Here is a 27849-nt window from a genome sequence, read left to right as displayed (position 1 = left end):
GGTGGACATGGTGGCATCCACCTGTATTCCTAGCTACTTAAGAGGCTGAGGCAGGAGAATTGCTTGAGCCTAGGAGGTTAAAGCTGCAGTGAGCCGTGACTGCACTGCACTCCAGCCTGGGTAACAGAGTGAGACCCTATCTCAAAAGAACAACAAAAAAGAGAATAAACCCATTACATGTTAACGTAAATCCTATTTTTATGAGAAATACCTATATTTTCTAAAACAAAATTAGTGATAAGTGTGGGATTGTTTTAGTTTTGCAAATCACTTTAATATCTGACAGTAGATGATTGCTGGATTCTTCTCTGCTTCTGAATCTTCTGCGTTCAGCCTGTTGTGAGATCACATACGTGCAGCCTCTGGAAGACACTGCACACACAGTGCACTGTTGGGAGAAACTGACATATTATTGCTATAAAAGTAGTTCTGAGGTCAGGTGCGGTGGCTCATGCCTGTAATCTGTGCACTTGGAGAGGCTGAGGTGGGAGGATCACTCGAGCTCAGGAGTTTGAGATCAGCCTGGGCAACAAGGTGAGACCCCGTCTCTACAAAACTTAAAAAATTAGCTGGGCATGGTGGTGCATGCCTGTGGTTCCAGCTACTGAGGAGGCTGAGGTGGGAGGATCACTGCAGCCCAGGAGTTCGAGGCTGCAGTGAGCTTTGATGGCACTACTGTACTCCAGCCTGGGCGACAGAGCAGGACCGTGTCTAAAAAATTTCTATTTTTGGGTCCCTTGAGTCTTGGGACGCCCTCTGCTCTACCAAGGTCCCTAGAGAACCACTGTTTTGAGAAGCACTGTTGTGGTCTGAGGCTAAAGTAATTTCAGTGGTGATGGTGTTGAGGCCCAGGTGATGTTCATGACCTCCTCCTGTGTTCCCACTGCCCGTCCTGCTGCTGCTTGTTTGTGAACCCGGCTAGGCTGAGAGTCTCTTGAATGAAGACATTCAATTTTATTCACATTTCTTTCAACTTAAGTAAATGTTTTAATTATAAAAGTAACATAGAGGCCGGCCCGGTGGCTCATGCCTGTAATCTCAGCACTTTGGGAGGCAAAGGTGGGCGGGTCACTGCAGGTTGGGACTTTGAGACCAGCCTGACCAACATGAAGAAACCCCGCCTCTACCAAAAATACAAAATTAGCTGGGCATGTAGTGCATGCCTGTAATCCCAGCTCCTCTGGAGGCTGAAGCAGGAGAATCACTTGAACTCGGGAGGCAGAGGTTGCGGTGAGCCGAGATTGCGCCATTGCACTCCAGCCTGGGCAACAAGAGCGAAACTCCACCTCAAATTAAAAAAAAAAAAAAAAGCGGTATTACAGCTATATTATAGATAATAGACAATTTTTAAAAACTCACTTATAATCCCCCACGTCATTTCTTGGGTGTACATATCAGTCTTTTTTTTTTTTTTGAGGTGGAGTCTTGCTCTTGTCGCCCAAGCTGGAGTGCAGTGGCATGATCCTGGCTCACTGCACCCTCTGCCCGCTGGGTTCAACCGACTCTTGTGCCTCAGCCTTCCAAGTAGCTGAGACTACAGGCGCCTGCCACCTTGCCCACCTAATTTTTATATTTTTAGTAGAGACGAGGTTTTGCTATGTTGGCCAGGCTGGTCTTGAACTCCTGGCTTCAAGTGATCTGCCCATCTTGGCCACCCAAAGTACTGGGATTAACAGGCATGAACCACCGTACCGGGCCTATATTGGTCTTTTTTTTTTTTTTTTTGAGACGGAGTCTCCCTCTGTCACCCAGGCTGGAGTGCAGTGGGGCAACCTCGGCTCACTGCAAGCTCTGCCTCCCGGGTTCACGCCATTCTCCTGCCTCAGCCTCCCGAGTAGCTGGGACTAGAGGCGCCCACCACCACGCCCGGCTAATTTTTTGTATTTTTAGTAGAGAGGGGGTTTCACCGTGTTAGCCAAGACGGTCTCGATCTCCTGACCTCGTGATCCGCCTGCCTCGGCCTCCCAAAAGTGCTGGGATTACAGGCGTGAGCCACCGCGCCCGGCGAAAATGCAGTTTTTTTAGACGTATCATCTCACCTCATAAATGAACACCATAATTTTGGGTATTGCCCCCTCTATCTAGAAATGGGTAAGATTTTCTGTTTCTGATGTCTGTGACTAGCATAGTATTCCACTACCATAGATGTAACACAATTTACTAAGTACCCAATATTAGCACATGTAGGATGCTTCCAATTTGTTGTTGCAGTAAGTACAGTGATCCTGTGAAGAATACCTTCACACATACAGCTTTTCTGGCATTTACTGTTATTTCCTCAGAATAGATTCCCCGAAGTAAGATTACTGGGTCAAAAGATGCAGACATTTTTTATGGCTTTTAATACATACTGTAAAATTGCTTTTCGAAAGGAATATACTAATTTACAATGCCACCAACACTTTCAAGAATCCGTTTCTCCACACAAATCGTCAACATAGGTGCTATTAAGAACGCTAATCGTTAAAATATTGTCCTTCCGTTGTTAAAATTTTGCAATTTTTGAGGCTCATAAAATTAAAGTTTCTTGAAGAATGAGTGTGTAACACAAAACATTCTTTTGGGACATCTTTATTTCTGGAAAACCTAAGACATTCTTACTTGTGACGACCAGAAAAAGAACACATGTTGTTAGGATTGGCACAGAATTCACTGTGACAGCCAATCTTAATGCCGAAACACTTGAACCAGGAGTTTCCACTTATTTTGCTAGTTGTCACCAACAGTAGCAAAAGCAAAACTAACATGCGAAAGAAAGAAATGTTCTTATTGCAAACCGTACAAGATCACATTGAGGGGCTGGAGCTCTTACATTTAACTTTGCTTTCCTTTTTCTTTTCTTTTTTAAAAACAATTTGCGATTAGAGCCTCTCCTTTTGTTTCCGGTATTACCTGCCCAGGAGCAGAATTCCTTACTTTCTCCGGAGAGAGGCCGGTCACTGGGAGCGCTGCCCAGCCACCCGCACGCCCGGCCGCCCCGAGAGCCGCACTCGGCGCACCCCGTTCCTAGGCTCGTTCCCGGGGCACCTGGCGGGCGCCCACCTCCCGGGGGGCACGTGCTCCCGTACGCAGCGCGAGGGCAGCGGGCGCCGGGCTATTTATTCGGAAAAGCCCCGCGCGGACGCCCTGGATTGAGGAGGGTGGGAAACTCGGCTGCCCAGCGCTCCACCCGGGCGGCCGGGGCTGGCGCTTCTCCGCTTTCGGCCGGCGGCCTCATCCTGGGACAGGCATCCATGAGTCATCCGCTCCGCGGGTCACATGGGCAACGTGACCAAAATAAAGTTTCGGTATTTTAAGCCGCCAGAAAAGGGGACAACGGAGCTCACCGGGGGCGGGCGCGGGAGGCGGGCGCAGGCGGGCGGCGCCGGGGCCGTTGGGACGCGGCGCCGAGGGGGCGGGGCCTGGAGGGAGGCGCGCCCCTCCCCCACGGCCGGCAGCGACGCCCGGACTCCTAGGCAGCCGAGTTCCAGGGCGCGGCACCCCGGCGGAGCTCAGTCCCGAAGCTCCCTGCGCCCAGCTCCCCACCGGCGGCGGAGGGCTGCGGGATCCCGGAGATCCCGGCGCGTCCCCCACAGCCACCGGGACCCCACGCGCCGGCAGCGGCTTCCCCGGGAACGTCCTTCAGCCCCGGGAGCACGCGGGAAAAGCCCCAGCGCGCCAATGAGCGAGCGCCTTCCTCATGACGGTCACGCTCAGGGGCGGGGCTTCCCTTCGCCGCTCCCGAATTCCGGGAACCCCCTTTGATTGGTTTGGACGGCCTGGGAAACACTGTAGTGACGCCCAATCAAAACGCCACGTCTCAGCCTCGAGGAACTATTCCGTGTCGGGCTCATCCTGATTGGACAGTTCTTTCGGGCTCTGGCCACTAGGAAGCTTTGTTTAGGTCCGGAAGGCGGGCTTTCCTGGGAGTGGGTGGGGAGGGGGCGTTGATTCTTGACCAATCCTTTCAGTCCGTTGGGTGGTGACCAGCCAATGGGCCGGATGGATAGGACGCTCCTCCCGGAGAGTAGTGAGACCCCTGGTGCGGGGCGATTGGCGGTGGGAGCGATGAGTGGCAGCCCCACGGCCCAACGGGCGCTGTGCGTGGGCCGCGGGGCGGGGCCAGGGCGGGTGCGCGGCGGCGGCGGGGTGGCTGGGCCGGCGGCGGCGGCGGTACGAGGCGCGCGCTCGGGGTCCCGGTCGCGAGGAGGAGGAGGATGTGGCGCGCGGAGGGGAAATGGCTGCCGAAAACAAGCCGGAAGGTAAGAGCCGGAGCGCGAGGGACTGGGGGGCGGCGCGGCGGGCGGCGGGACCCGGCCCCGCCGGACATCCCGGGCATCGGCGGCGCCGGGCGGGAGCGCGGGGGCGCGGCGGGCGGGCGACCCGGCCGGGGAGGGGGCCGGCGGGGTGGGGGGGCGGAGCGCGGCCGAGTCCTGAGGTGACTCGCGGGGCCGGCTGAGCGCGGCGCCCCACACCCCACCCCCGGGGGCGGGCTGGGGCCGGAGGGGGCGGGGGGCTCGCGGGGCGGGGACCGGGCCCAGCGAGGAGGAGGAGCCGGCGGAGGGCCGGCGCCTCCCCCACCCGGACCGGGCATCCCCGCCGCTCCCGAGCCCGCGGCGCGTCCCCCGCACCCCCGGCGCTGGGTCCGGGGTGGGGGCCGCGGGGCGGAAAGTTTATCCGCCTCGGGCCCCCCTGGCCCCGCGCCCCACTGCTCCGGGCCGGTCCCCGTCGGGCGGTAGCGGCCGGCGCTCAGCCCTCGCCGGCCCCCTGCTCTCCGGCGGGCAGGGCCAGACGTACTCTCTCTGGCACCCCATTCAGCCCCGTGGACGCCTCCCCAAGCGGGCGGGGGGTCCCCGAGCTTCTCCCCGCCAGGGGGACCCCGTCCTGCCGAGCGTCCCTCGGCCGAAGGGCCTCGTGTGACCCCTCCCCCTTCGCTTCCCGGGAAGGGAAGGGGGCCTGCGCAGCATCCCCGCCCCTCGCAGTCGTTCACATCCTACTCTTGCCCTTGCACCCTCACAGCCAGGAGGGTGGGGTCTCCGTTTCTATGGCAAGTAAGGATCTCCACACTCCCTTGCCCTTTACCTTCCGTGACCCCGATCCTTCCTTGGCACAGGGGTCCGTCTGATCCGCTCATCTTCTTTGGAATCTTTTGGGGCCTCTGCACACTCTCCGTTGACCCTTTTTGCCAGGACAAGGGGACTCTGACTACCCATGTTCTTCTTTCCTCACCCAGTGGATAGTGGGGGCTTGTGCAGCTCTGAAGTCATTTCTAAATAGGAAAGCAGACACTTCTTCCAGATCATGCATACTCTCGCACACTTTGCTGGGTTAGGGTGAGCTCATTTCCTGAATACCCTTTGAGTTGCCCTCTTTTTCTTATGGAGACAACTGGACATTCACCGTGCTCCTTTCCCCATTCGTGTGTCTGCACTGACTTGTTCTGTCTTCTCGGAGTTCCTTGTCTGGGTGAGAGTGGGCGCCCCGTAAGATGTAGGACAGGCTTCCATTGTGCCTAGTGCTTGAGTGAAAAGGGGCCAGCCACACTAGTTGCTCCTGTGTCTGAGAAAGACCGGGGTATATTTTTGCTTCCAGTTGACTCTTGTGTCTCAGGAGGGGGGCAACCTTCACCAGTTGACACTACCCTACTGGGAAAAGGGTCGTGTGCCCTTGTTTTTTTGACGTTTTGATTACTGTCTTCTGTGCAGTGAGAACCAGACTTTGTCCGTCCCACACTCAAGAGTCCTTGAACCTTTCCTGGGTATAAACTTCCCGATTCTTTTTTGCGAGAACTCATATCCTCCTCTGTGGCTTCGGCTTCCCAGTCAGCCATCTTTAGTGAGCCTGTTACTTTGACTTTTTCTAATGTTCTCAAATTGTATTCATGTTGGCTGGGTAAGGAGAAGCCATATGCCTTTCCATTCAGAAAAGGGAGTGTAGACACCCGTGTCGCCCACATGCCATCCTGGAAGAGGTTGCCTGTGTGCTCCTTGTTGTACTAGAACCTTCCTTTGGCTCTGGTGTTGTCTCTGGTGGCATCCAAACATTTCTTTAAATCTTGTAGCTTTCAGGAGAAGGGGGAATTTGAATGTTTTCTGTTTTTTGCTGTTGTGGTTCTATTTAGAGAACCAGACCATGATGCTATATTCATTTGTTTACATATACATACATGTAGGTATACACAGATGAAATCACATTCATTACATATACAGTGCACAGGAAGTTGGAAGGGTCAGATGACTACCTTTACATTTTGGGTGCATATGGGGACTTTTATGTGTAATGATATAGATAGATATTAGCGTTGTTGGTAACTCTTCAGGCTTAGAAGCAGCAGCAGAAGAATCATTGATAAATGGCCAATTCTGACCATTCTTTCGTTTGTAATGTGTACCGTACTGAATAAGCAGAATGACATCCTGCATGTTCACAAAGTCCCTGAATGTGCGAAGCGTACAGTGCCTGCTCATACGCATCACAACTTTGGCACTCTGAATTTAGAGGTGGTATTCGTTGCCTAATTCTGCATAGAGTGAAAAGTTCTTGATTTCTTTACTGCAGCGTAGGGGAAAGAGATTTCATGTGTTTGGGCAAATGACAGGAGATGGGTGAGAAGAATATGTTTTCCTGTGACAGAAGGAGGAACGAATGACCATAAAGATGTCCCTTTTGTATTTTGACCATTTAAATAATTGAGAGAGGTTGTGAAATTAGCAAAACGTACCTGTGGAAAAGCCCTTGACGCTTCATGAGGGGATGGGGGACGTTATTCTTCGAGTTCTTTTCTCTTGGTCAGGGGAATGATTGCAGCCCTATCGGCTCTAGTCAGGTGTTTTGCCTCCTCAGGTCTCCCTTCCTCCCTTTCTCCCTCCTTCCCTTTCTCCCTCTTTCATGAAATCCAGAATGGCTGCTAGCTGCTGTCACTCAGCGGGGAAGTCTTACTCTTTGACAGGCTTAGTGTGGAGACTCATCCTCCCCTAGTTCCGTTGGGCTCTGGGGCTTTGGCCTTTAAAGCTCTTTTCTAGCTCGGAGGCTCGCTTTGCCTCAGTTTACTGTGTAAGGAGAAGTGACTCATCGGGAATTTGGTCAGCGCTGGTCTGTGACTTCTGGATTTTGCCTTTCAGTTAACATTGAGTCGTCCAGTGGGCCTAATTCCCAGTGTCAGAAAGTAGAGCTTTTGAGCTCATTTTCTTTTTTTTTTGGTTTTAAATTTTTTAATGCTGTTTGTATTCTGTGTCTGTAGTCAGCTTGATGGGATTGTGTATTTTTAGGGGATATTAGTGAACTTCGGAAAAACGAAGAGTTGAATACCTGCTGTCGATGGCGTAGACTCAGCGGAGTCATCCCGTTTCCAGTGGTGGTTCTTCCTACCCTTCCTCCATGATGCTATGGAGACTTTGGGAGTTTTCCCTGGTAAGCAGGGGTCTCCATGCAAGGTGCAGTGGAAGGAAAAGTGGTAAAGGTTGGTTGGAAGAACACACTTGAGGTTAATGTCTGAAGCTGGGCTCTTTTTCTTAAGTTTGATGTGGTTGTGTTTCTGTGTCCCTGGTCTCCACAGATGATTGGAAATCAGCTTTTTCCTCTTACCCCTGTAGTGCAAAATGCTCTATTGCAGTTGGGCAAACTAGACGGATTCTCTGAACCACATAGTTTCATCTTTCTGTGTGACTCTCTGTTAGAACATGACTCTTTCCTCCCCTTCACCCTTGACCTCCAGTTTTTGGGACTAGGTTGGGTGACCTCTTCCTCCTTTGTCTTCTTGGAGCCTTGACTTATCCTGCTTCTGCAAATGTTGGGTTTCTCCATCTCATCGTTGAGTGGATTCAAAATGTTGACATATACAGAGCAACCTCTACTCAAGGTCAGACTGGGTCAGCTTTTCCTTTTCAAAAGAGTAGTGGTGTTCTTACTTGCTCTCTGAGACATATTTATGCATCCTGCTCAGCTGTGTTTTCTGTTTCCTTAGTTTTTAGGCTCTGGCGGTTTTAGACTTTCCCCCTGAAATAGCCTATTCTTTAGAGAGTAGTGTTTAGTGTAGTCCCCCATTTATGCTAGGTGTCAGCCCATGTGTCCTGCTCGGTTTTTACTTCTTTGTGACTGATTTTGAGACAGCCCGTCTCAAAATCTTAACATTTTTTTCCCACTGTTTCATTACTTTGAGCCATTCTTCCTTTCCTGTTTGGGGGAAATACCCCTTTGTGTGCAGTTGCACTTCTTTCTGCCTGCCTTATGGAAAAAGCAGTAGAAGGTGATTCTCTTATTTTCTTCAGTTCCCCTCATAGTTGTGTTGGTTGCCTCTTCTGTGGGATCTTTGAATTTGCCCTTCTGGGGAGAAGTCCTTTTTATATTTATACTCCCATGACTGGAATCATTCATTCAGGAGACTTTTACTAAGTTTCTGTTATGTACAAGGAGCTGTAGGGAGTGATGTGACTTTGCTTGAGACTATATTGGATCTTGTTAGCCTTTTATATTAATGACATTTCAGTGTTTCTTCTTCTTCTTCTTCTTTTTTTTTTTTTTTTTTTTTTTGAGACAGAGTCTCACACTGTTGCCCAGGCTGGAGTGCAGTGGCACGATCTCGGCTCCCTGCAACCTCCGCCTTCCAGGTTCAAGCAATTCTGCTTCAGCCTCCCAAGTAGCTGGGATTACAGGCGTGCACCACCTGCCCGGCTAATTTTTTTTGTATTTTTAGTAGAGACGGGGTTTCACCATGTTGACCAGGTTGGTCTTGAATTCCTGACCTCAAGTGATCCGCCCGCCTCAGCCTCCCAAAGTGCCATGATTACAGGTGCAAGCCACCATGTGCGGCCTTCAGTGTATCTTAATGCTTGTCTTATATAGTCTTGTAAGGAATTTTTTTTTCTGATTTTTAAGTTTTTGGATTGTTAACTTACAAATATGTAGTGTAATAGTGTGTTACCTTGTTGAACCTTTTTTCCTCCTCAGCAGAAGTGGGGATGGTGAAGAGGGTGGGAGGGTGGACTGGGAGAGTCATTTAGCAGCTTTCCCCCGGACTGTGTGCAGAGAGAGAGAGAGAGAGAGAGTGTGTGTGTGTGTGTGTGTGTGTGTGTGTGTGTACGTGTAGAAAAAAGTAAAGTCAGCCTTCTTAATCTGATTGTGTAGGTATAACTTTTAGGTCGTTTAGATACATGATTGGTTGGAATGCTTAACATTTGAACAGCAGCATTGCGCTAGGCATTCTATAGAACATAGAGTCAAATTTATTTTTTATATAAGGAAGTGGTATAAAAATATTTTTCTCTTCTGATTAAGTGGTATGGTTCATATTAGATAGTGAGAACTATATGAGCTGCTGGTACATTTTCACTGCCACGAGGAATTATATCCAAATTTAATACCTAATTGATGCTCATTCTTAGGCTAGGTATCTGATATGATTATCACCACTTTTGTTTATTATGTGACTTTTAATTTATGCTTTTTAATGGTATTATTGTTTTTGTAAATTGCCTCAAATTCTTTGTGGGTACAGGTTAGGTATAAATAATGATAATAATAAAAATTATTAACACTTTGAAATGCTTCTTTTCTTTTTTCCTCTATTAAATTAGATTTATCATCTCTACAATGTATATAGAAACCAATTCTGCTAGTATTTCACTCTTGTGTGAGATTTGTAGTATGTGGTTTGGCAGTGTCCTTTGGTCATGTGAGTGTCTGACTGAGTGTATTTTGTGTTGACAAGTGATGTGTGTTTCTTTTGCGTTTTCATTGTACAGATCATTTTCTAAGGTGTTGCGTATCTTCTGGAATCATGTACTATGTTCTTTTTTTTTTTTTTTTTTTTAAATGTTCTAGGTGACTTAAATCCGACCTCCCTTTCTTTTCTTCGGCCTTTCCTTTTACTTTTTGTCCTTTCCCACATAGAGAGATTTCTTCACTGCCCTGTCATTATTATAAAAAAGTATTTGTAGATGTACTGTATTTGTAGCCTTTTAGTAAAAAGGGGATGCCCACCATCCCTTTGTCCTTTAGCACAAGGCATTGTTTCTTCTGGTTTCCCTAAGAATAGGTAGATGGAATGAGATTTAAGCCACAAGGCAGCTAGTAATAGTATTTGTAACTAGATAGCATCTCTAGATAAAACACTGGGTCCTTCATTCTCTGGGCCTCCCCATGTAGGATTTTGGAAATTTATTTTTGCTGCGTTTAGCCAGCTTCTTTCTGTCTCTTTGGCTTGACACAATAAATTTCTTTAAGCACAGCCAAGTATATTATTTCATTTGGAGCCTTCGTTTACAAGGAAGTATGGGGGCCTCTTCTAATGTTCCTTTGCCTGTTATATATAGTACTGCCTTTAGTTTTTGGTGTGTTTGAGAGTGAGAGTGAGAAGCATTCTTGCTCTCCTACTTTGTCTGTGTAACTTGAATAAGAGTGTACGGTCATTCACTCTATTTTCCAGATAGTGTATAATCTTTCTTTTTATTTTTCTTGAGTACCTAATCAGGTTTGAGCTACAGGTTGATCTGACTGTCATATCCTTTTATTTTGTGCCATCACTGGATATAGTGTCCCTTCGTCCTGTGATTAAGCCATGTTCCTATTCTGTCATTAGAGAGAGGGACTTACAAACATATAGATGGTCTCCCATGATAATTATCATGCATTTATAAGGAAAGTGTTTCTTTTCTTTTTTTTTTTTTTTGAGACTGAGTCTTGCTCTGTTGCCCAGGCTGGAGTGCAGTGGCGTGATCTCAGCTCACTGCAAGCTCTGTTTCCTGGGTTCTAGCGATTCTTGTGCCATAGCTCCTGAGTAGCTGGGATTATAGGCAACCCCCACCATGCCCGGCTACTTTTTGTATTTTTAGTAGAGACGGGATTTCACCATATTGGCCAGTCTGATCTCGAACTCCTGACCTCAAGTGATCCGCCTGCTTCGGTCTCCCAAAGTGCTGAGATTATAGGCATGAGCCAGTGCGCCTGGCCGAAAGTGTTTCTTTGTATATATTGACAATGGAGAGCAGTTCGTGATTTTTCACCTGAGGGGACAAAGTAAAGGGTGAGTAAAGGGTGGTGTTTTTTTTTTTTTTTTTTCCATCAGTATGCTAGCTGTGTATTTCTAAGGCTGTATTGCATCCTTCTGCTTTGAACACCATTGCTTGTAGAAGGTCATGGGCCTCCTTGTGTAAAGATTGGTACTGTTTCCTGAGCTTTTTTTTTTTTTTTTTACCTCATTACCCTGGACTTACAGAGGAATATTATGTACCCCACTGCAAAGAGAGGCCAAGGGTCAGCCACATTATTTCCCTTTCTGCTCTTTTTTTGGAGGATTGTTCATTTACTTTGAACTGATTGACATGGCATAAGATGGAATGACTAGAGATTTTTTTTTTAATGGTTCTTCCATATTCAACTTCAGTGTTTTGCCCTTTCCTGACATAGTTGCTTGTTCTCTTGTACATGAATCCTTTTGCAGTCACTTTCTTGTTTTTGTTTTTCAAATTTAGCCAGGCCTTTCAAGTCATGTAACATATCCTTTCCTGAGACTGTTAGCCGAAGGTAACTTCGAGGAAGATACGCTTGTTTGGGGCTGTATTCATCACTCTGCTCTCTGCGGTTTTGTAGTTTCATGTGTACAAAGTGACATTTCTTGAAAGAAATGTTTGGGGCTGTATTCTTAATAATTTTAAACATGTTATTATGTGGAGACTAAGTGGCGTAGCTCTCATCCCTAACTTCATTTCTTCATACCATCTAAAATACATCTCCCACCCCTCTGTATATCTCCTCTTCCCCAAAATCCCCAAACAACCATCTTGATAACAATCCCCCCCAAAAGCAAAACCTTATGAAGCCCAGCTCTGATTGCCTCTGCTGTGCAGTTCAGTCACTAGTTTTGGACAGGTGCATAAGCAGATAATTTTTGGATGTGTAATATTCTCAGTGGGGCTGATGTGTGACTTTTGGGACATAGAGCATTCATTCGTTCAAAAGACCATGCAGTATCTCTTCCATTTTTTTCCCTTATCAGTTACCACAAGGTAAGATTATGTATTCAGTCACTTAAAAACACTTGCAAAGTGAATTTTCCCCCCTTTATTCCCTTCTAACCATTGAAATAAATGCTGACAATAGTAAATTACTGTGTCCCTACTTTTGTGTTCAACATGTCTAAGAGAATGGAGAGCTAACTTCCAATAATGGCAGTACAGCCAGTCATGACTCTTTCTCCATGTAGCCTGTGCATTTTGCAGTGGTGATTTGTACTTTCAGCTAAATTTAGTGTCTATAACAAAGGATGCATCAGATGTTTAAGTTCATTTAATCTTTTTTACAGTGTACATTCAACAAGGTGTATTTGGGTGTTATATTAGAATGATGTACAGATACAACCAGAGGTATTCTTTCAACTTAGAGAGAGAGGAAGCCTTTCTTTTTACAAGTTTTGAAGGAAAGTTGTTGTCTGTTTTTCCTTCATCATGGTTGATTTAGATTGCCAGACTCATTTCTGAATGTATATTAATACAATCAAGAATTAATCTTTTTAAAACTTAGATTTGGTTTTTAATCCTTTTCTGAAAAGTCATTTCTGAGGATGTATGATGTATGTGCCCGGTTGGTTTTCTGAGCATTTGGATATCAAATCATTTGGGAGTGATAATAAGAGATTGGTACAAAGTGTGAAATTATCAGAGAGAAAGAAAAAAGATGCTGTAGTGGAAAAAATTACTCATTTATGATTAAAAATAATCTCAAAGTGATGATTGGAAGTATAAATTCAGATATTTGAAGAAGAAATGGAATGTTGATAGGGTTATTGTATTGCATAGACACATGTACACATATAAAGAACGCTCCCCAAAAAGGGGGCACTTAGAGGACAAGTAAGTTGATTGGATTGATTTTAAGAAAAATGTTAAGTTTGTCTTTTTAAAAAGTAATTGAAATGAAATAACCCTTCTTAGTGAAGAAAATGAAAACTTTGATGGAAGTTCAGCAAAATGGAATATTTAAAAAGATTCAAGAGAAGGATTTTTTTATTGCGAATCCACAAGGGGGTAGTGATGTTCTTTCAAAGATATTTGTGGTGGCAACAATGTGAGATGATCTCTTCACATTTTAGATTTACCGATAAAACTGGCATGTTTGCATTTTAACTTAATAAGATCTTTTTTTAAAAATGTTTATTGGCAAAATTGTTTATTGCTTAAATTAAAAAAAAATCCATTTTGGGTGAATGGCTACTTTAAGCCATATGAATGGTGAAGAAGAGAGAATGTCCTTACAGTTCTGTGCTTTGGAGAGGTTACCAAGGATGTGAGGGTCACTGTTATTTTCTAAGAATGTAATAATCTTAAATTCCCTGGGAAACATTAGACATCCAGGAATCAGTTACTTAAGTGTCCTGAATAAAAGGATTTTAGTAAATTGTGTCTAAACTTTACAGAAGTTTGTATTACTAGTTGTATTTTCAGTCCTGCCGAGAGATGAAAGATATGAACAATCCGTGCCACTAGCCACTTTTAGTAGTTCTAAGTAAATCAAATTTTTATAATCTTTCTTTTTTATTAGTTCATATTACATCATTAGATAAAGGCTTTTTTTCTTTCTTTGTTTTTTTTTTCTTCCCTCACATAAAAATTCCAGGAGCTTTCTTCTGGTCACTGAGTTCCACCTCATATTATTCAGAATTACTTAAAATCAGGTGTGGTATGGCTGTGCTGGGTCGTTTTCAGTGGAGGACTGCCTAGCTGTATTATGCATTCATTTTTGAAAGTTACGCCACGTGATGGGAGAAGGATTTAAAGTTGGGGCGGGCAGCTATGTCCTACTTATTTAGAGACACAACTAGTCATCACCTGTAAAAAATGTTACTTCTTTTAAATTTATTTTATCTTGTTTTTTTTTTAGAGACAGGGTCTCGCTCTGTTGCCCAGACTGGAGTGCAGTAGTGCAATCCATAGCTCACTGTAACCTTGGCCTCCTGTGCTGAAATGATCCTCCTGCCTCAGCCCCCTGAGTAACTGGGACTACCGGTGTGTGTCACCTTGCCTGCTTAGGTTTTTTTTCTCTTTTTGGTAGAGATGGGGTCTTGCTGTGTTGTCCAGGCTGGTCTTCAACTCCTGGTCTCAAGCAGTCCATCTGCCTCAGCCTCCCAAAGTGCTGGGATTTACAGGTATGAGCTACCATGGCCCGCCTAAAAAATACTATTTCTGACAATAACACAAAATATGTGGTTTAGAGGTTATGATAGTTTGTGCCATATACATTGTATATTTTTCATTTTTGGTTCATGGAAAAGCTTGTTAATTGAGCTTTTCTCTTTTTCTCCGTTCCCTCATTCTGAGCAAGGAATGACTTTTTCTTTTATTTCCTTTACCAAATGACTTTGGTGTTTTAACATTCCAGAAGATACACTGTTTTTCATATGCTACTCTAAACTCTGCTGGGAACTGAACTATGACGTCAGCATTTTCATTCATGAATTTGATCCTTCTAAATTTTTTTCCTGTTTTGTATTCCTGAGCTGACTTCTGGCACATGCACAAATCAGTTTACCATTAGTCAGCCCATAAATCACTGATAAAAGGTAAAACAAAAGATAAGATACTGGAGTTACTTTGATAATACTATAGTTCTCATGCTGATTTGCATCAGTACAGTTTGGATAAGGTTTCTGGCTAAACAGATTGAAACCTAAAAAGTCAATTTAATTATCTTATGATTTTGTGACTTGAACTGTGTTGTGAACATATTGACACAATGTTTTTGTTCTTACAGGAAGTTGAGAGTGCTATGCTGTGGCTCCTTTGTTGTAAAATAGCATTTCTTTTTTTATTTTTTGGAGACGGTCTCACTGTGTCATCCAGTCTGGAGTGCAGTGACACGATCTCGCTCGGCTCACTGCAGCCTCGACTTCTCGGGCTCAGGTGATCACTCAGCCTCCCGAGTAGCTGGGACTACAGGCATGCGCCACCATGCCTGGCTAATTTTTGTATTTTTTGCGGAGATGGGTTTTCACCGTGTTGCCCAGGCTGGTCTCCAACTTGTGAACGCAAGCGATCCACCCACCTTGGCCTCTCAGAGTGCTAGGATTACAGGCATGAGCCACTGCGCCAGCCTAAAGTAGCTTTCTTGTATAATTTGACTAAGTTGGAAGAATATATAAAACTATTTCAGAGAGGTTAGGCCTAGAGATTAAATGATATTTTATTCAGATTACCTTTGTAATGGATTTAGATTTTTTTTTGGAGGATTTTCTTGCCTTTGACATATTTTAAATAACTTCATTGTTTGATACTTTTATTTTAATATACTATTATTGTGATGGAACCGGTGTGGTATTCCTTGTATTGGACTTAGGGTGCATCTCCCCTGGATTGTGCACTCGTGTAGCTGTCAACTCTAGTTTCTCCTCTAGGGAGGTCGCTCCTTGAAGTTTAGTACTACATTAGAGCAGTTCTTGAAGAAATCTTATTTGGAGTTTTCTTCTGCAGGCCAAATTTGAGGCTAAGCCTCCAGCCCATTGTATCTTTCAAGCCTGCTGTAGTTGATGAATGGTGAGCTGTAAAAAAGTTCATTTTCTCTACTTTCTTGGGGGTTTTGCTGACTTTCTGGATACTCACTTGCCAAGAAACATTTAGAAATAAAATGTGTTATATTTGGGAATCATCATTTTAGCTAAATAATAATTCATGATTAGAATCAATGATTCAAGCTGCAACCACTTTGATTGATACCTAGTCTTACTCTTGAGATCACTGTTTTTTCCGAGACGGTCTTGCTTTGTCACCCAGGCTGCAGTGCAGTGGCGTGATCTTGTCTTACTGCAGCCTCCACTTCCCTGGCCTAAGCAATCCTCCTGCCTCAGTCCCCCAAGTGGCTGAGACTATAGGTGTATGCCACCATGCCAGGCTAAGTTTTGTATTTTTTTTTTTTTTTTTTTTTTGAGACGGAGTCTCGCTCTGTCGCCCAGGCTGGAGTGCAGTGGCCGGATCTCAGCTCACTGCAAGCTCCGCCTCCTGGGTTTACGCCATTCTCCTGCCTCAGCCTCCCAAGTAGCTGGGACTACAGGTGCCCGCCACCTCGCCCGGCTAGTTTTTTGTATTTTTTTAGTAGAGACGGGGTTTCACCATGTTCGCCAGGATGGTCTTGATCTCCTGACCTCGTGATCCGCCCGTCTCGGCCTCCCAAAGTGCTGGGATTACAGGGTTGAGCCACTGCGCCCGGCCAAGTTTTGTATTTTTTGTAGAGATGGGGTTTTGCCTTGTTGCCCAGGCTGGTCTCAAACTACAGGGCTCAAGCGATCCTCCTGCATCAGCCTCCCAAAGTGCTGGGATTACAAGTATGAGCCACCATGTCCGGCTGAGATGACTCTTTATTTTTTATTTATTGGGTTTTTTTTTTTTTTTTTGAGACAGAGTCTTGCTCTGTCACCCAGACTGGAGTGCGGTGGCGCGATCTTGGCTCACCACAACCTCTACTTCCCGTGTTCAAGCAGTTCTCCTACCTCAGCCTCCCGAGTAGCTGGGATTATAGGCACGCACCACTATGCCTGGCTAATTTTTTTTTTTTTTTTAATAGAGATGGGGTTTCACCATGTTGGGCAGGCTGATCTCGAACTTACGACCTCAGCTTATCTGCCTGCCTTCGCCTCCCAAAGTGCTGGGTTTACAGACGTGAGCCACCAAACCTGGCCTGAGATGACTTTTTAAACGCCATAACAAGTACAGATCCTGTGTCCTCCCATTATTGAATGAAACTAGAACTTTGTGTTCCTTTAGGTTAAACTGTATTATCTAATAAGTAACAGAAGAGTGGTCTGTTAACTGGCTTTCTCCTTTCAGTAGATTGGCTAAGAGAAAGGAAATAAAAGCAAGTAGACTGAATAAACATTGAAGTTGACTTGAATGACATTATTTTCCCTAATAACAAAATAATTTATATATTATTTAAGTATGATTTCTGTAAAAGAATCTATTTGCAAGTGATAATGAAAAAAGAAAAAAAATATATATGTTTTTTGAGATGAAGTCTCGCTGTTGTCCCCCAGGCTGGAATGTGATGGCGCAATCTCGGCTCACGGCAACCTCCGCCTCCTGGGTTCAAGCGATTCTCCTGCCTCGGCCCCCCGAGTAGCTAGGATTACAGGCGCCCAACCGTATGCCCGGCTAATTTTTGTATTTTCAGTTGAGACACCATGTTGGCCAGGCTGGTCTTGAACTCCTGACATCAGGTGATCCACCCGCCTCGGCCTCCCAAAGTGCTGGGATTACAGGCATGAGCCACTGCACCCAGCCTAAGAAAGGAGTATTTAATGGTAGAGGGGCTCTGTAAAAACCCCCTAATTTTCAAAGCCATGTGCCACTGTAGGTATGAAAAGTTGTGGGCTGTTACTACTAGGTTTCAGAATGTCTGGAATACTGGCAGTAGTATCAGCATTATTTATTTATTTATTTATTTTTTGAGACGGATTCTTGCTCTGTTGCCCAGGCTGGAGTGCAGTGATGCAAGCTCCGCTTCTCGAGTTCATGCCATTCTCCTGCCTCAGCCTCTCGAGTAGCTGGAACCACAAGCACCTGCTACCACACCCGGGTAATTTTTTGTATTTTTTTAGTAGGACGAGATTTCACCGTGTTAGCCAGGATGGTCTTGTTCTCCTGACCTCATGATTCGCCCTCCTCAGCCTCCCAAAGTGCTAGGGTTACAGATGTGAGCCTCCACGCCTGGCTAAAGCATTATCATTTTTATCTAACCCTGAACCAATCAGTGATTGGTTAGTTCTCCAGCCGTGAAGGCTTTGCGCTTCCTAGACAGCTTTTAGAACAAGCCCACCTTGATTCCCAGCTCAAACTCTTTCCTTTTTACTCTTTGTTATTTATTGTTTATTTATTCATTATTTATTATTATTAATTAAAAATTTTTTTTAGAGACAGACTCTTGCTCTGTCACCCAGGCTAAAGTGCCATCACAGCTCACTGCAACCTTGAACTCTTGGGTTCAAGTGATTCTCCTGCCTCAGCCTCCTGAATAGCGAGGACTACGGGCGTGTGCCACCACACCCGGCTAATTCTTTTTTTATTTTATGGAGAAAGGGTCTTGCTATGTTGCACAGGCTTGTCTTGTACTCCTGGCCTCAAGCAGTAATCCTGTCTCAGCCTCCCACAGTGCCAGGCTTACAGGCATGAGCCACTGTGCCTGGCTTGTACTCTTTTCTTTCACTAGCTAGGAATGCTGGTGAGCAGAACTCAAGGATCCCAGCAAAGCTGCATCCTGTACTGTCTTTGCTGCCACTTAGGTGGACCAGAAACTAGAAGCCTTTCTCTCCATGACCTCCATACCTTCTTTTACCAGATGGTATTTCTGCATTTATCACTCTTGATTCCACCACAGCTTTTCCTCATCTTGCTTTTCTCAGACCTCAGCTCTTTTATAATGAGATAGTTGGTAGTCATTTTGAGGGGATTCATGTATTGGGTAAAGGGTTGTCCTAGTGATAACCTTGAAAGTTCCTTCCCATTAATAATAATTACTATTAATAATTAATAGCAGCAACTAATGATAAAATAGAAATTGCAACAATATACTGTAATAAAAGTTGTGTGAATGTGGTCTGTCTCTCTCAGATTATCTTATTGTACCATACTCACCTATTTTTGGACCTTAGTTGACCGCTTGTAACTGAAACCATGGATAAGAGGGGGACTATTGTATAAGGAAATGAAGTCAGAGATATGGAATTTCATTTCAGGGCTTGCTTTCCTGATATTCAGCTATTCTGTATAACTGTATCTTTTCCTTTTGAGGTCCTTGCTCCAGGACAAGAATAATATGTTGACTCAAGCCGTATGGGGGGATTTGAACTGCAGACACTCAGATGTCTCCTTTCTGAGGTACATAGACGGCTTAATTTTTTAGGTCTGTCTGTTTAATATACTATATTAACTTTAAAAAATGTAGGCTGGGTACTGTGGCTCACGCCTATAATCTCAACACTTTGGGAGGCCGAGGCGGGAGGATTGCTTTAGCCCTGGAGTTCGAGACCAGCCTGGGCAACATAGTGAGACCTTGTCTCTACTAAAAATAGAAAAAATTAGCCAGATGTGGTGGTGCGCACCTGTGATCCCAGATACCTGGGAGGCTGAGGTTGGAGGATTGCATGAGCCCTTGAGGTCAAGGCTGCAGTGAGCTGTGATTACGCCACTGCACTCCAGTCTGGATGACAGAGTTGAGACCCTGTCTCAAAACAAAAAAAAGTGAAAAAAAATTTAAAATTATTAAAAAAGATGTACAACACCAAAATATTCATAGTTATTTTGTATGACAGATCTGAGGTCTTTGTTCAGACATAGATGAGGGTTCATAGTTTTGGAAAATAGACTTAAATAATATATGATTACAGATGAAAAATATTGGCTAACCTCAGACTTTTTCTGTTTAAGGTAGTATTTATATTCATTTAGTTGTACTTTCTGGAGTTGATTAATATAACCGTTATTAAAATCTATTCCCAGTAATTCAGTAAATGAAGACTCTTCCTATTTAGAAACTCGTGTGGATTGGGGAGTTGCTGTGGGCCCACTGTCATTGATCATATCACATCTTCACTTGGGCCTACTCCCTGGGCTATTATAGGCCTGGCATTTGGAGAGGCCATGAGCATAATTCATTTTTGGAACTTTCTTTCATTTTTAAAGATACTGAGAGGCAAGTTAAAGTTCCTGGTGTTGGTGTAAACATTCCCTGCCTTATCCTTTCCATCTCAGCCATTATGAAATGTTCTGGCTGACTCGTTTGCTTTCACAAAGCTTTGATGGAAGTTTCTTCCTCATTTGGTTTTATTGATAGAGGCTGTTGTACTAAAAAGAAAGCATAACAAGTTAGAAAGGTGGAGAGTGGGTACTTAACATTTTTGAAGTACCTGTCTTTCTTCCTAGGGGTCCTCCGGAAATTTATCATAGATAACTTGACCAAATTCAAGGCCCAGAGGTTTATTCTAGGCATTCTGGGAGGGTAGGAACATCAGACATTCTATACTGAATCTAATTATTCTAAATATGGCCCACTGCAGCTTGTATGAGTGTTTTCTGATGTAAATATGGTGATAGTGGCGACCTCTCTAACTGGGCCGAATATCCTTGACAGCTTTTATCTATCCTCTCCAAGTATTTTTAGTCTCTTTAGCTTCTGTGGCCATGTCTGGAGGAACTGAGGATGGACTTAGCTGCTCTGGTGCTGCTCCAGGTTGTTGTGGGTGCTCTTTGCTACCTTTGTCACTGTCCTGCCACAGTCCCGCCACTGATGAGGCTCCTGGCCCTTGTCGTTTGATGAGGGAACATAAATACTTGTTTAATAAAAATAAAAAAGTCATGATTTTCAGAATGCTTTGAAAATAAGCTATGGCTAGTGGTGATACACAATGGGAATGTCCTTAATTTCACTAAATTGTATGCTCAAAAAGGGTTAAAGTGGTACATTGTATGTTATGCATATTTTACCACAATTGAAAAAATAAAAACTTCAAATGGATTTGAAGCTTAATGAGAAAATTAGTTATAAGGTCCTAACAGTAAATATATGGCCAATATTTTCATGACCCCAAGGTGGGAGGCTGTGCCTTAAATAAACTGTCAGAATCACACATTAAAAAAAAATAAATAAATGATGGTAATCAGGCCCTGAGGTTCATTTATACAGAAAGTGATTTTTAGGTGAGATTTTAATATTTGCAATATTTATATTTGTAAAGAGGACTGGCTAGCTCATTCAGAAAAGTCTGAGGTTCTTAATAAACACTAGAAAACAGATGGTTTGGGGTTGATGTCAGGGAAGGTAAGCAGGCCCTGCTTTAGATTAGAGCACTTTTGATTGCACGTACCACAAGCCACACAGGTTAGGCCAAGTGAAAGCAGTTTTAGTCTAAGAAGAGCAGAAGCAATTGTAGCCTCCCAGGACAGAAACTGAAGTGTAGCTGGGCAGTGGGAACTGGATCCGGAGAGTGTGGAGTACATGTCTTCTCTGGAGCTGGACTTTCTCCATTCACATGTAGCTTTCTTGCCTAAGTCGCATGTAGTGGCCTTAGTCAAGGCTCCTGCATGTCCTGACTCTAGTTCCAGTGCTCACCATCATCTGACTCCCGTTTCTATGGCTCAGTACAAAAGTACTCAAGACTGGGAATTGGACTGACTCCTCTCAGCCAGTTGCTTTGTTTCCATAGGCCAGGTGATCATCCCACTCTAGTGGACTCTGAAAGAAGGTTGGTTAGATCCAGCAGCCTGCTGATCATTTGGAGGGTCTTCGAGTGAGAAGAGATTGTGTGAGAAGCTGGTTATCGGAGCAAGGGGTCCTGGCACCTCAAACTCTGTCTCCATCAAACAGTGTAAAAGAAAAGGTACTGACTCCTAAAGGAGTGTCTTATGTTCAGGTGCTATAGTGATTGAACGTTTTGCGGAGAAAGTGTTCAGTGTAGCTACAGATAGGAGGCCAAGTGTCCTTGGTCAGCCAGCCTGGTTGTGTGTGGAGTAAGTTAGTGGTAGATGTAGTAACTGTCCCAAAGCTTTTCCTTTGTCTCTCTCTCTATTTTTTTTTTTTTTTTTTGAGACAAGGTCTTATTCTGTCACCCAGGCTGGAGTGCAGTGGTGCAGTTTCAGCTCACTGAAGCCTCGACAGCCTGGGCTCAAGTGATCCTCCCACCTCACCGCCCCAGGCTGAAGACTTAGCTGGAAACACAGGCATATGCCACCATGCCCGGCTAATTTTTATGTTTTTAGTAGAGACAGGGGTTTCATTATGTTGCCTAGGCTGGTCTTGAACTCCTGGCCAGCTCAAGCGATCCACCTGCCTCAGTCTCTCAAAGGGCTGGGATTACAGGTGTGAGCCACCGTGCCTGGCCCCAAAACATTTTCTTTGACCATTGGAGAAGCAGAACACCCTAGAATGCTATGGTCTGTGCAGTCTTTGCCCTGTGGATGTTCTCAGGTAGAATCAGGCAGTTTGGGTGGTGTCAGTATCATTTGAGGTTTTCCACAGTTCAGCTATTTGGGTGGCCTTCCCCATGTTTCCCCTTGTTTTGGGGAAACATAAAAGGATGGAGATGTGTATCCTTAGTAAGAAAGGGAGACATTGCCTTCAGAATGGGTAGAAAGCAGAAAACAAGTGGGGAGAAAACAGAAAACAGCCTGTCTTTAAGTGTATGTGGCTGCCTGTGTGTATGGTCCTTCAGCTTTTCCTTAGTGTATCCCTGCTGCCTCTGATCTCTTGTTCTTGATTTTTCATGGTAGAAGGAGGAAACAAAATTATAGAAGACAGGTGGAAGACTGAAAGAATAGTAGTTTGGAGATAACTATGTAAAGGGCTAATAGCCTGCACACCATTGAATTCTCTGAATTTATAGCTGTTTAGTAATTGATGTTTCATAGTGTTGACCTTGAGTACATTCGGAAAAGCAATACTGAGTATGTTCTGCTAAACAAAAGAGGGAAGTATATGATGTTTTTGAAGAAACAACCTTCACAATAGTTTCAGTAGTTAAAGGGATTTGGTTCCTTTTAAAATTATTTTATTTCTTTTTAAAGATGGTCTTACTCTGTCATCCAGGCTGGAATGCAGAGGTGTGATCATAGCTCCCTGTAACCTTGAATTCCTGGGCTCAAGTGATCCTCCTGCCTCAGACTCCCAAGTGGTTAGGAGTACAGGCATGTATCACCATGCCCAGCTGATTAAAAAAAATTATTTTTGGCCGGGCATGGTGGCTCACACCTGTAATCTCAGCACTTTGGGAGGCCGAGGCGGGTAGATCGCCTGAGGTCAGGAGTTCCAGACCAGCCTGGCCAACATGGTGAAACCCCGTCTCTACTAAAAAAAATACAAAAAGCCGGGCATGGTGGCAGGTGCTAGTAATCCCAGCTACTTGGGAGGCTGAGGCAGGAGAATCAGTTGAACCCGGGAGGTGGAGGTTGCAGTGTGCCGAGATTACCGTTGCATTCCAGCCTGGGAAATGAGTGAAACTCCTTTTTTTTTTTTTTTTTTTTAATAAAGACAGGGTATCAATATGTTGCCCAGTCTGGTCTTAAACTCCTGGCCTCAAGTGATCCTCCAGCCTTGGCCTCCCAAAGTGCTGGGATTACAGGTATGAGCCACTGTGCCCAGCCTGATTTGTTTTTCAATAATAGCTTAAGGTGTAATTCATATATTGTAAAATTCACCCTTTTAAAATATATAATTGAGTGGGTTTTCTTTTGTATATTTACATGTTTTGTGCTACTGTCCCCACTCTCTAATTCCACATGTTCGTCACTCCAAAAAGAAAATCTACCCATTAGCAGCCACTCCCTGTTGCCTCCTCCTCCCAGCCCTAGTCAATTGCTAATCTGCTTTATTTCTTTATGGATCTTTATGACTAGTCTCAACATTTCATATAAATGGAATCATATAGTATTTGTCCTTTTGTGACCTGACTGGCTTATTTCCCTTAGCATAATGTTTTCAAGGTTTTTATCTGTGTTGTCTGTAGCATGTACTGTTACTTCATCCCTTTTTTAAAATTAAAAACATTTTAATTTAATATAATAGAGGCAGGGTCTCGCCATGTTGCCTAGGCTGGTCTTGAACTCCTGGGCTCAAGTAATCCTTCTGCCTTGGACTTCCAAGGTGCTGGGATTACAGGTGTAAACCACCATACCTGGCCACTTCACTCCTTTTATTTTTGAATAATCCTCTGTCGTATGGATATATACCACATTTTGTTTGTCCATTCACCAGTTAATAGACATTTGAGTTATTCCACTTGTTGGTTATTATGAAAAATGCTACTGTGAACATTTGTGTACAAGCTTTTATATAGACATGTGTTTTCATTTCTCTTGGAAAGATACCTAGAAGTGGAATTGTGGTGTCTTAGTTAACTCTGTTTAACTTTTTGAGGAACTGGTTTCCAAACTTTTCCAAAGTGGTTAGATCATATTACATTCCCACCAGCAAGTATGAGAGTTGTAATTTCTCCACATTCTTGGAAACACTTGTTATTGTCCATCTTTTTGATTATAGCCATTCTTGTAGATGGGAAGTGGCATATTATTGTGGTTTTGATTTGCATTTCCCTAGTGACTAATGATGTTGAGCATCTGTTCATGCGCTTATTAGCCATTTGTATGTCTGCTTTGGCAAATGTCTATTCAAATCCTCTTCCATTTTTGAATTGAGTCAATTGAATTTTTGCTGTTCGATTGTAGGAATTCTTTATATGTGTTCTAGATATCAGTCCCTTATCAGATATGTGATTTCGAATGTTTGATTGACGTGTGATACATGATTTTTCTCCGATTCTGCATGGGTTGTCTTTTCACTTTCAGTTTTTGAGAGAGAGTCTCATTCTGTCACCCAGGCAGGAGTGTAGTGATGCAGTCATGACTCACTGCAGTCTTGCCTGCCTGGGCTTAAGTCTCCTGAGTAGCTGGGACTACAGGCAGGCACCACTCGTCTGGCTAATTTCGAAATGTTTTAATAGAAATGGAGTCTCTGTATTATGCCCAGGCTGGTCTTGAACTCCTGGGCTCAAGTGATTTTCCTGCTTTGGCCTCCTAAAATGCTGAGATTACAAGTGTGAGCTGCTGTGCTGGCCTTTACTTTCTTGATAGTGTCCTTTGAAGAATAGAAGTTTTAACTTTGATTGAGTCGCATTTATCTGTTTTTGTTTTTTGTTTGTTTTGTTTTTTGTCACTTATACTTTTGGTATCATAATCAGAAACCATTGTCATAGCCAAAGTTGTGAAGGTTTACACCTGTGTTTTTTCATAAAAGTTCTGTAGTTTTAGCTCTGACATTTAGTTCTCTGATAGATCTTCAGTAAATTTTTGTATACAGTGTGATGTAGGCTTCCAGCTTCGTTCTTTTGCATGTGGATATTCAGTTGTCCTAGCCCATTTGTTGAAAAGACCATTCTTTCCTCACTGAAGTGTCTTGGCACCCTTGTTGAAAATCAGCTGACTATAAATCTGTGGATTTATTTTTAGAGTCTTGATTCTATTCCATTGATCTATATGTCTATCTTTATGCCATGACCACAATATCTTGATTCTGTAGCTTTGTAGTAAGTTTTGAAATCAGGAACTGACAGTCCTTTAACTCTGTTGTTCTTTTTCGAGATTATTTTGGCTGTGCTAGGTCCCTTGTATTTCCGTATGAATATTAGGACCAGCTTGTTAGTTTCCACAGAAGAGGCAACTGAGATATAATGGGGATTATGTTCAATCTGTGGATCTATTTTGGGAGTTTAAATTCATTTTATGGATTTGCTGTATGCTTGGGAAGTCCTGGCTAATTTAGACACCCAAACATCTTGCCTTAAAAACATACAATTTTGTTTTAATTTATTAATGTAGTAGGCTGCCTTGGTGAAACACTGTAATTCACTGTTAGACTGGAATTGGACCTTTCAGGTTCCAAGAGAGCAAACAGCTCTTCCACATAGCCTGTAGGTTGGCTTCTTGTAGTATATGTTTTTTTGATGTGAAAGTTTGCTGATGCCTTGCATGTTTTAAAAATAATGTGCTATTCTGATTAATATACATTCTGGTTAATAGAGAACTAGCAGATTACATATATGAATATTTAATTATCAAAGAGTTAGAATATGTTACAATAAAATTGTGACATTAAAATTTATATAATTGTTATTATTACTGGAGGGATCAGAAGACATTTTATGACCTTGTAGTCCTGCAGGGAGGGGCCATGTGAACATCAGTTATTGTTATACTTTTAAGTCACTTCATTTACTCAACAAATAACAAAGTGCCTATCTGTGCCAGGCACAAGGAAGGACAGACCCAGTCTCTGTCCTTATGGAGCTAAGGGGGAGACAGACATTAATCAAGATGCCGTGTGAAATTTCACCTGGGACTCAGTGCTGTGAAGGCACGTGCAATGTGTCATAAAGGGATTTTACTAATCTGCAAGGTTGGGGGAGGCTTCTTGAGAGCTCTGGAGGAAACGGGAATTAATTGTGGGAAGAATTAAGGATAAAAGTTCTAGGTAATTGGATGAGTTTGTTAGTGAGTTGTGTGGAGGTACTCTGGTTGTAGCCTGTTTTTCTCTTTTGGTAAAGAGTATCTGAAGACTTGGCTCTCGTCTTTACTCTGTCCCTTAAATGCCTTGTGACTGAGCAGGTACTCTTTCTGAGCCTGTTCACATACTGGTTTTTAAATTTCTATAGCCATTTTTATTTACGGATACTTACATGAAAACATACAGAAATCTAGGCTTTTGGTTGATTGTTTTCATATAATTAAAAAATCATTCACTTTGGGAGGCCGAGGCGGGTGGATCATGAGGTCAGGAGATCGAAACCATCCTGGCTAACACAGTGACACCCCGTCTCTACTAAAAATACAAAAAATTAGCCAGGCATGGTGGCACGTGCATGTAGTCTCAGCTACTTGGGAGGCTGAGGCAGGAGAATCCCTTGAATCCAGGAGGCAGAGGTTGCAGTGAGCTGAGATTGCACCACTGCACTCCAGCCTGGGGAACAGAGCAAGACTCCGTCTCAAAAAAAAAATTATTTCTTTGTGACCTTCCGTGGTTAGCGGTTTAGAACTGCAGTAGTGGTAAATTGAATACTTTTCTGAACATTTTTCCTAGACTTGGAAATTAGGAGTCATTTCTGTTTACGCATACTTCAGAAGCCTGTAGGGGACAGTCTGTAGTGACAGAAGTCTGTGGGGAAGCAGATATGGATGTAACTGATTCAAGGCAGGTCATAATGCTTTAATAAGGCTCTGGAAGGGAAGATGGAAAGACTTCCGGGAGGAGGTGGAATTTGACCTGAAATCGTTGACAGGCAAACATGGTAGTTGGAGGAGAAATTCCAAGCAGAGGAAATGGAACAGAGGCACAGAGCCAGGAGAGTACAGGGAGTGGGTGGAATTCATGTGCATATGGGTAGGTAAGCCTCGGAAAGTAGGTAGGGGTCATGTTGTTCCAGGCCTGAAAAGTCAGACCGAAGAATCTGAATTTAATTCTCTGCTCAGGAGAGACTTTTAGATTTTTTTTTTAGTAGAAGAATGGAATTGATTGGATAAAGTCGATTCTCCTGAAATGTGCTAATAAGGGCCACCTAGTTACCCTTCCAGCCTCCTCTCTACAGTCATGTTACATTTTTTAGACTCTGATTGTACCAAGGTCCCACAATGGTGGTTTTAGGCCTCCCACATTGTTGTTGCCTTGATTTAGAAGTTGCATCTGCCTCCGGAACACAGGCACACACGCTCACCCATGCTCTTGCTGACTCTCTGTGTCCTCTGTGTTTCAGCTTAAATGAAACTTCCAATAGAAGCTTTCTTGACCTTGCCCCTCTTTTCACGAATTGGATCGGATGCCCTTCCTTTGTGTGCCATAGCACCACGTGGTTTTCCTAGTCGTGGCACATTTTAGTTTGCGTTGGGAGTTGCTTGTTTACTTCTCTTTCTCTCTCAATTAGATGTGCATTTCTAGCAGTTAGAGGCTTGAGTACCTAGACTTATTAAATGCTTATTGGCTGAATGAATGAATGAATGAGCAAATAGGAGGGCCTGGAGTTGGGAGAAAATCACTTCTGGCAAGAGTTGTCTGTAGAATTGGGGTGAGGAAAGATCTAGCTTGGTTGAGGAGTGTGTATGTCACACACATGTACAATTTTGTGACTGATTGAATGTGGGCCTTGAGGGAAGGTGACTCCTAGATTTTGAACCATAACTGGGAATTTAGTGAGGCCAGACTGAGATAGGGAAGACAAGGCAGGTATATTTTGGGGAGAACGGCTGCAAAGGTACCACTCTTCTTCTTCTTTCTTCTTTCCTCCTCCTCCTCTTCCTTCTCTTTCTTCTTTCTTCTTCCCTTTTTTTTTTAGACAGAGTTTCACTCTTATTGCCCAGG

General features: G+C 44.0%; 1 protein-coding gene and 1 long non-coding RNA gene across 22 annotated transcripts in view; one reads left to right on the top strand and one right to left on the bottom strand.

Annotated features, from left to right (window-relative positions):
- Positions 1 to 252: 252 nt before the first annotated feature.
- LOC140709304 (uncharacterized) lies at positions 253 to 3788 on the bottom strand. Its single transcript, XR_012089796.1, has 2 exons — positions 2813 to 3788; positions 253 to 1286 (listed from the first exon to the last, which is right to left on the bottom strand). It is a non-coding gene; the product is annotated as an uncharacterized lncRNA (long non-coding RNA).
- A 323-nt stretch (positions 3789 to 4111) lies between these two features.
- Positions 4112 to 27849, top strand: part of CAMTA1 (calmodulin binding transcription activator 1) — a 975861-nt gene continuing 952123 nt past the window's right edge. For 20 of the 21 annotated variants that reach the window (XR_494523.3, XR_494522.3, XM_037985400.2 and 17 more), the window contains exon 1: positions 4112 to 4241. Coding sequence is in view for 19 of the 21 variants with exons in the window: in XM_073007868.1 (XP_072863969.1) it covers positions 4197 to 4241 (45 nt within the window). In the remaining 2 variants the exon portion in view is untranslated. Of the gene's footprint in view, positions 4242 to 15942; positions 17536 to 18746; positions 18834 to 27849 lie in introns of those variants that run through there. The other variant, XM_073007865.1, reaches the window with a different exon arrangement.

This window comes from Chlorocebus sabaeus, chromosome 20 (genome assembly GCF_047675955.1).
Source record: "Chlorocebus sabaeus isolate Y175 chromosome 20, mChlSab1.0.hap1, whole genome shotgun sequence".
Lineage (NCBI taxonomy): Eukaryota > Metazoa > Chordata > Mammalia > Primates > Cercopithecidae > Chlorocebus > Chlorocebus sabaeus.
This window is presented reverse-complemented; position numbering and strand designations above follow the sequence as displayed.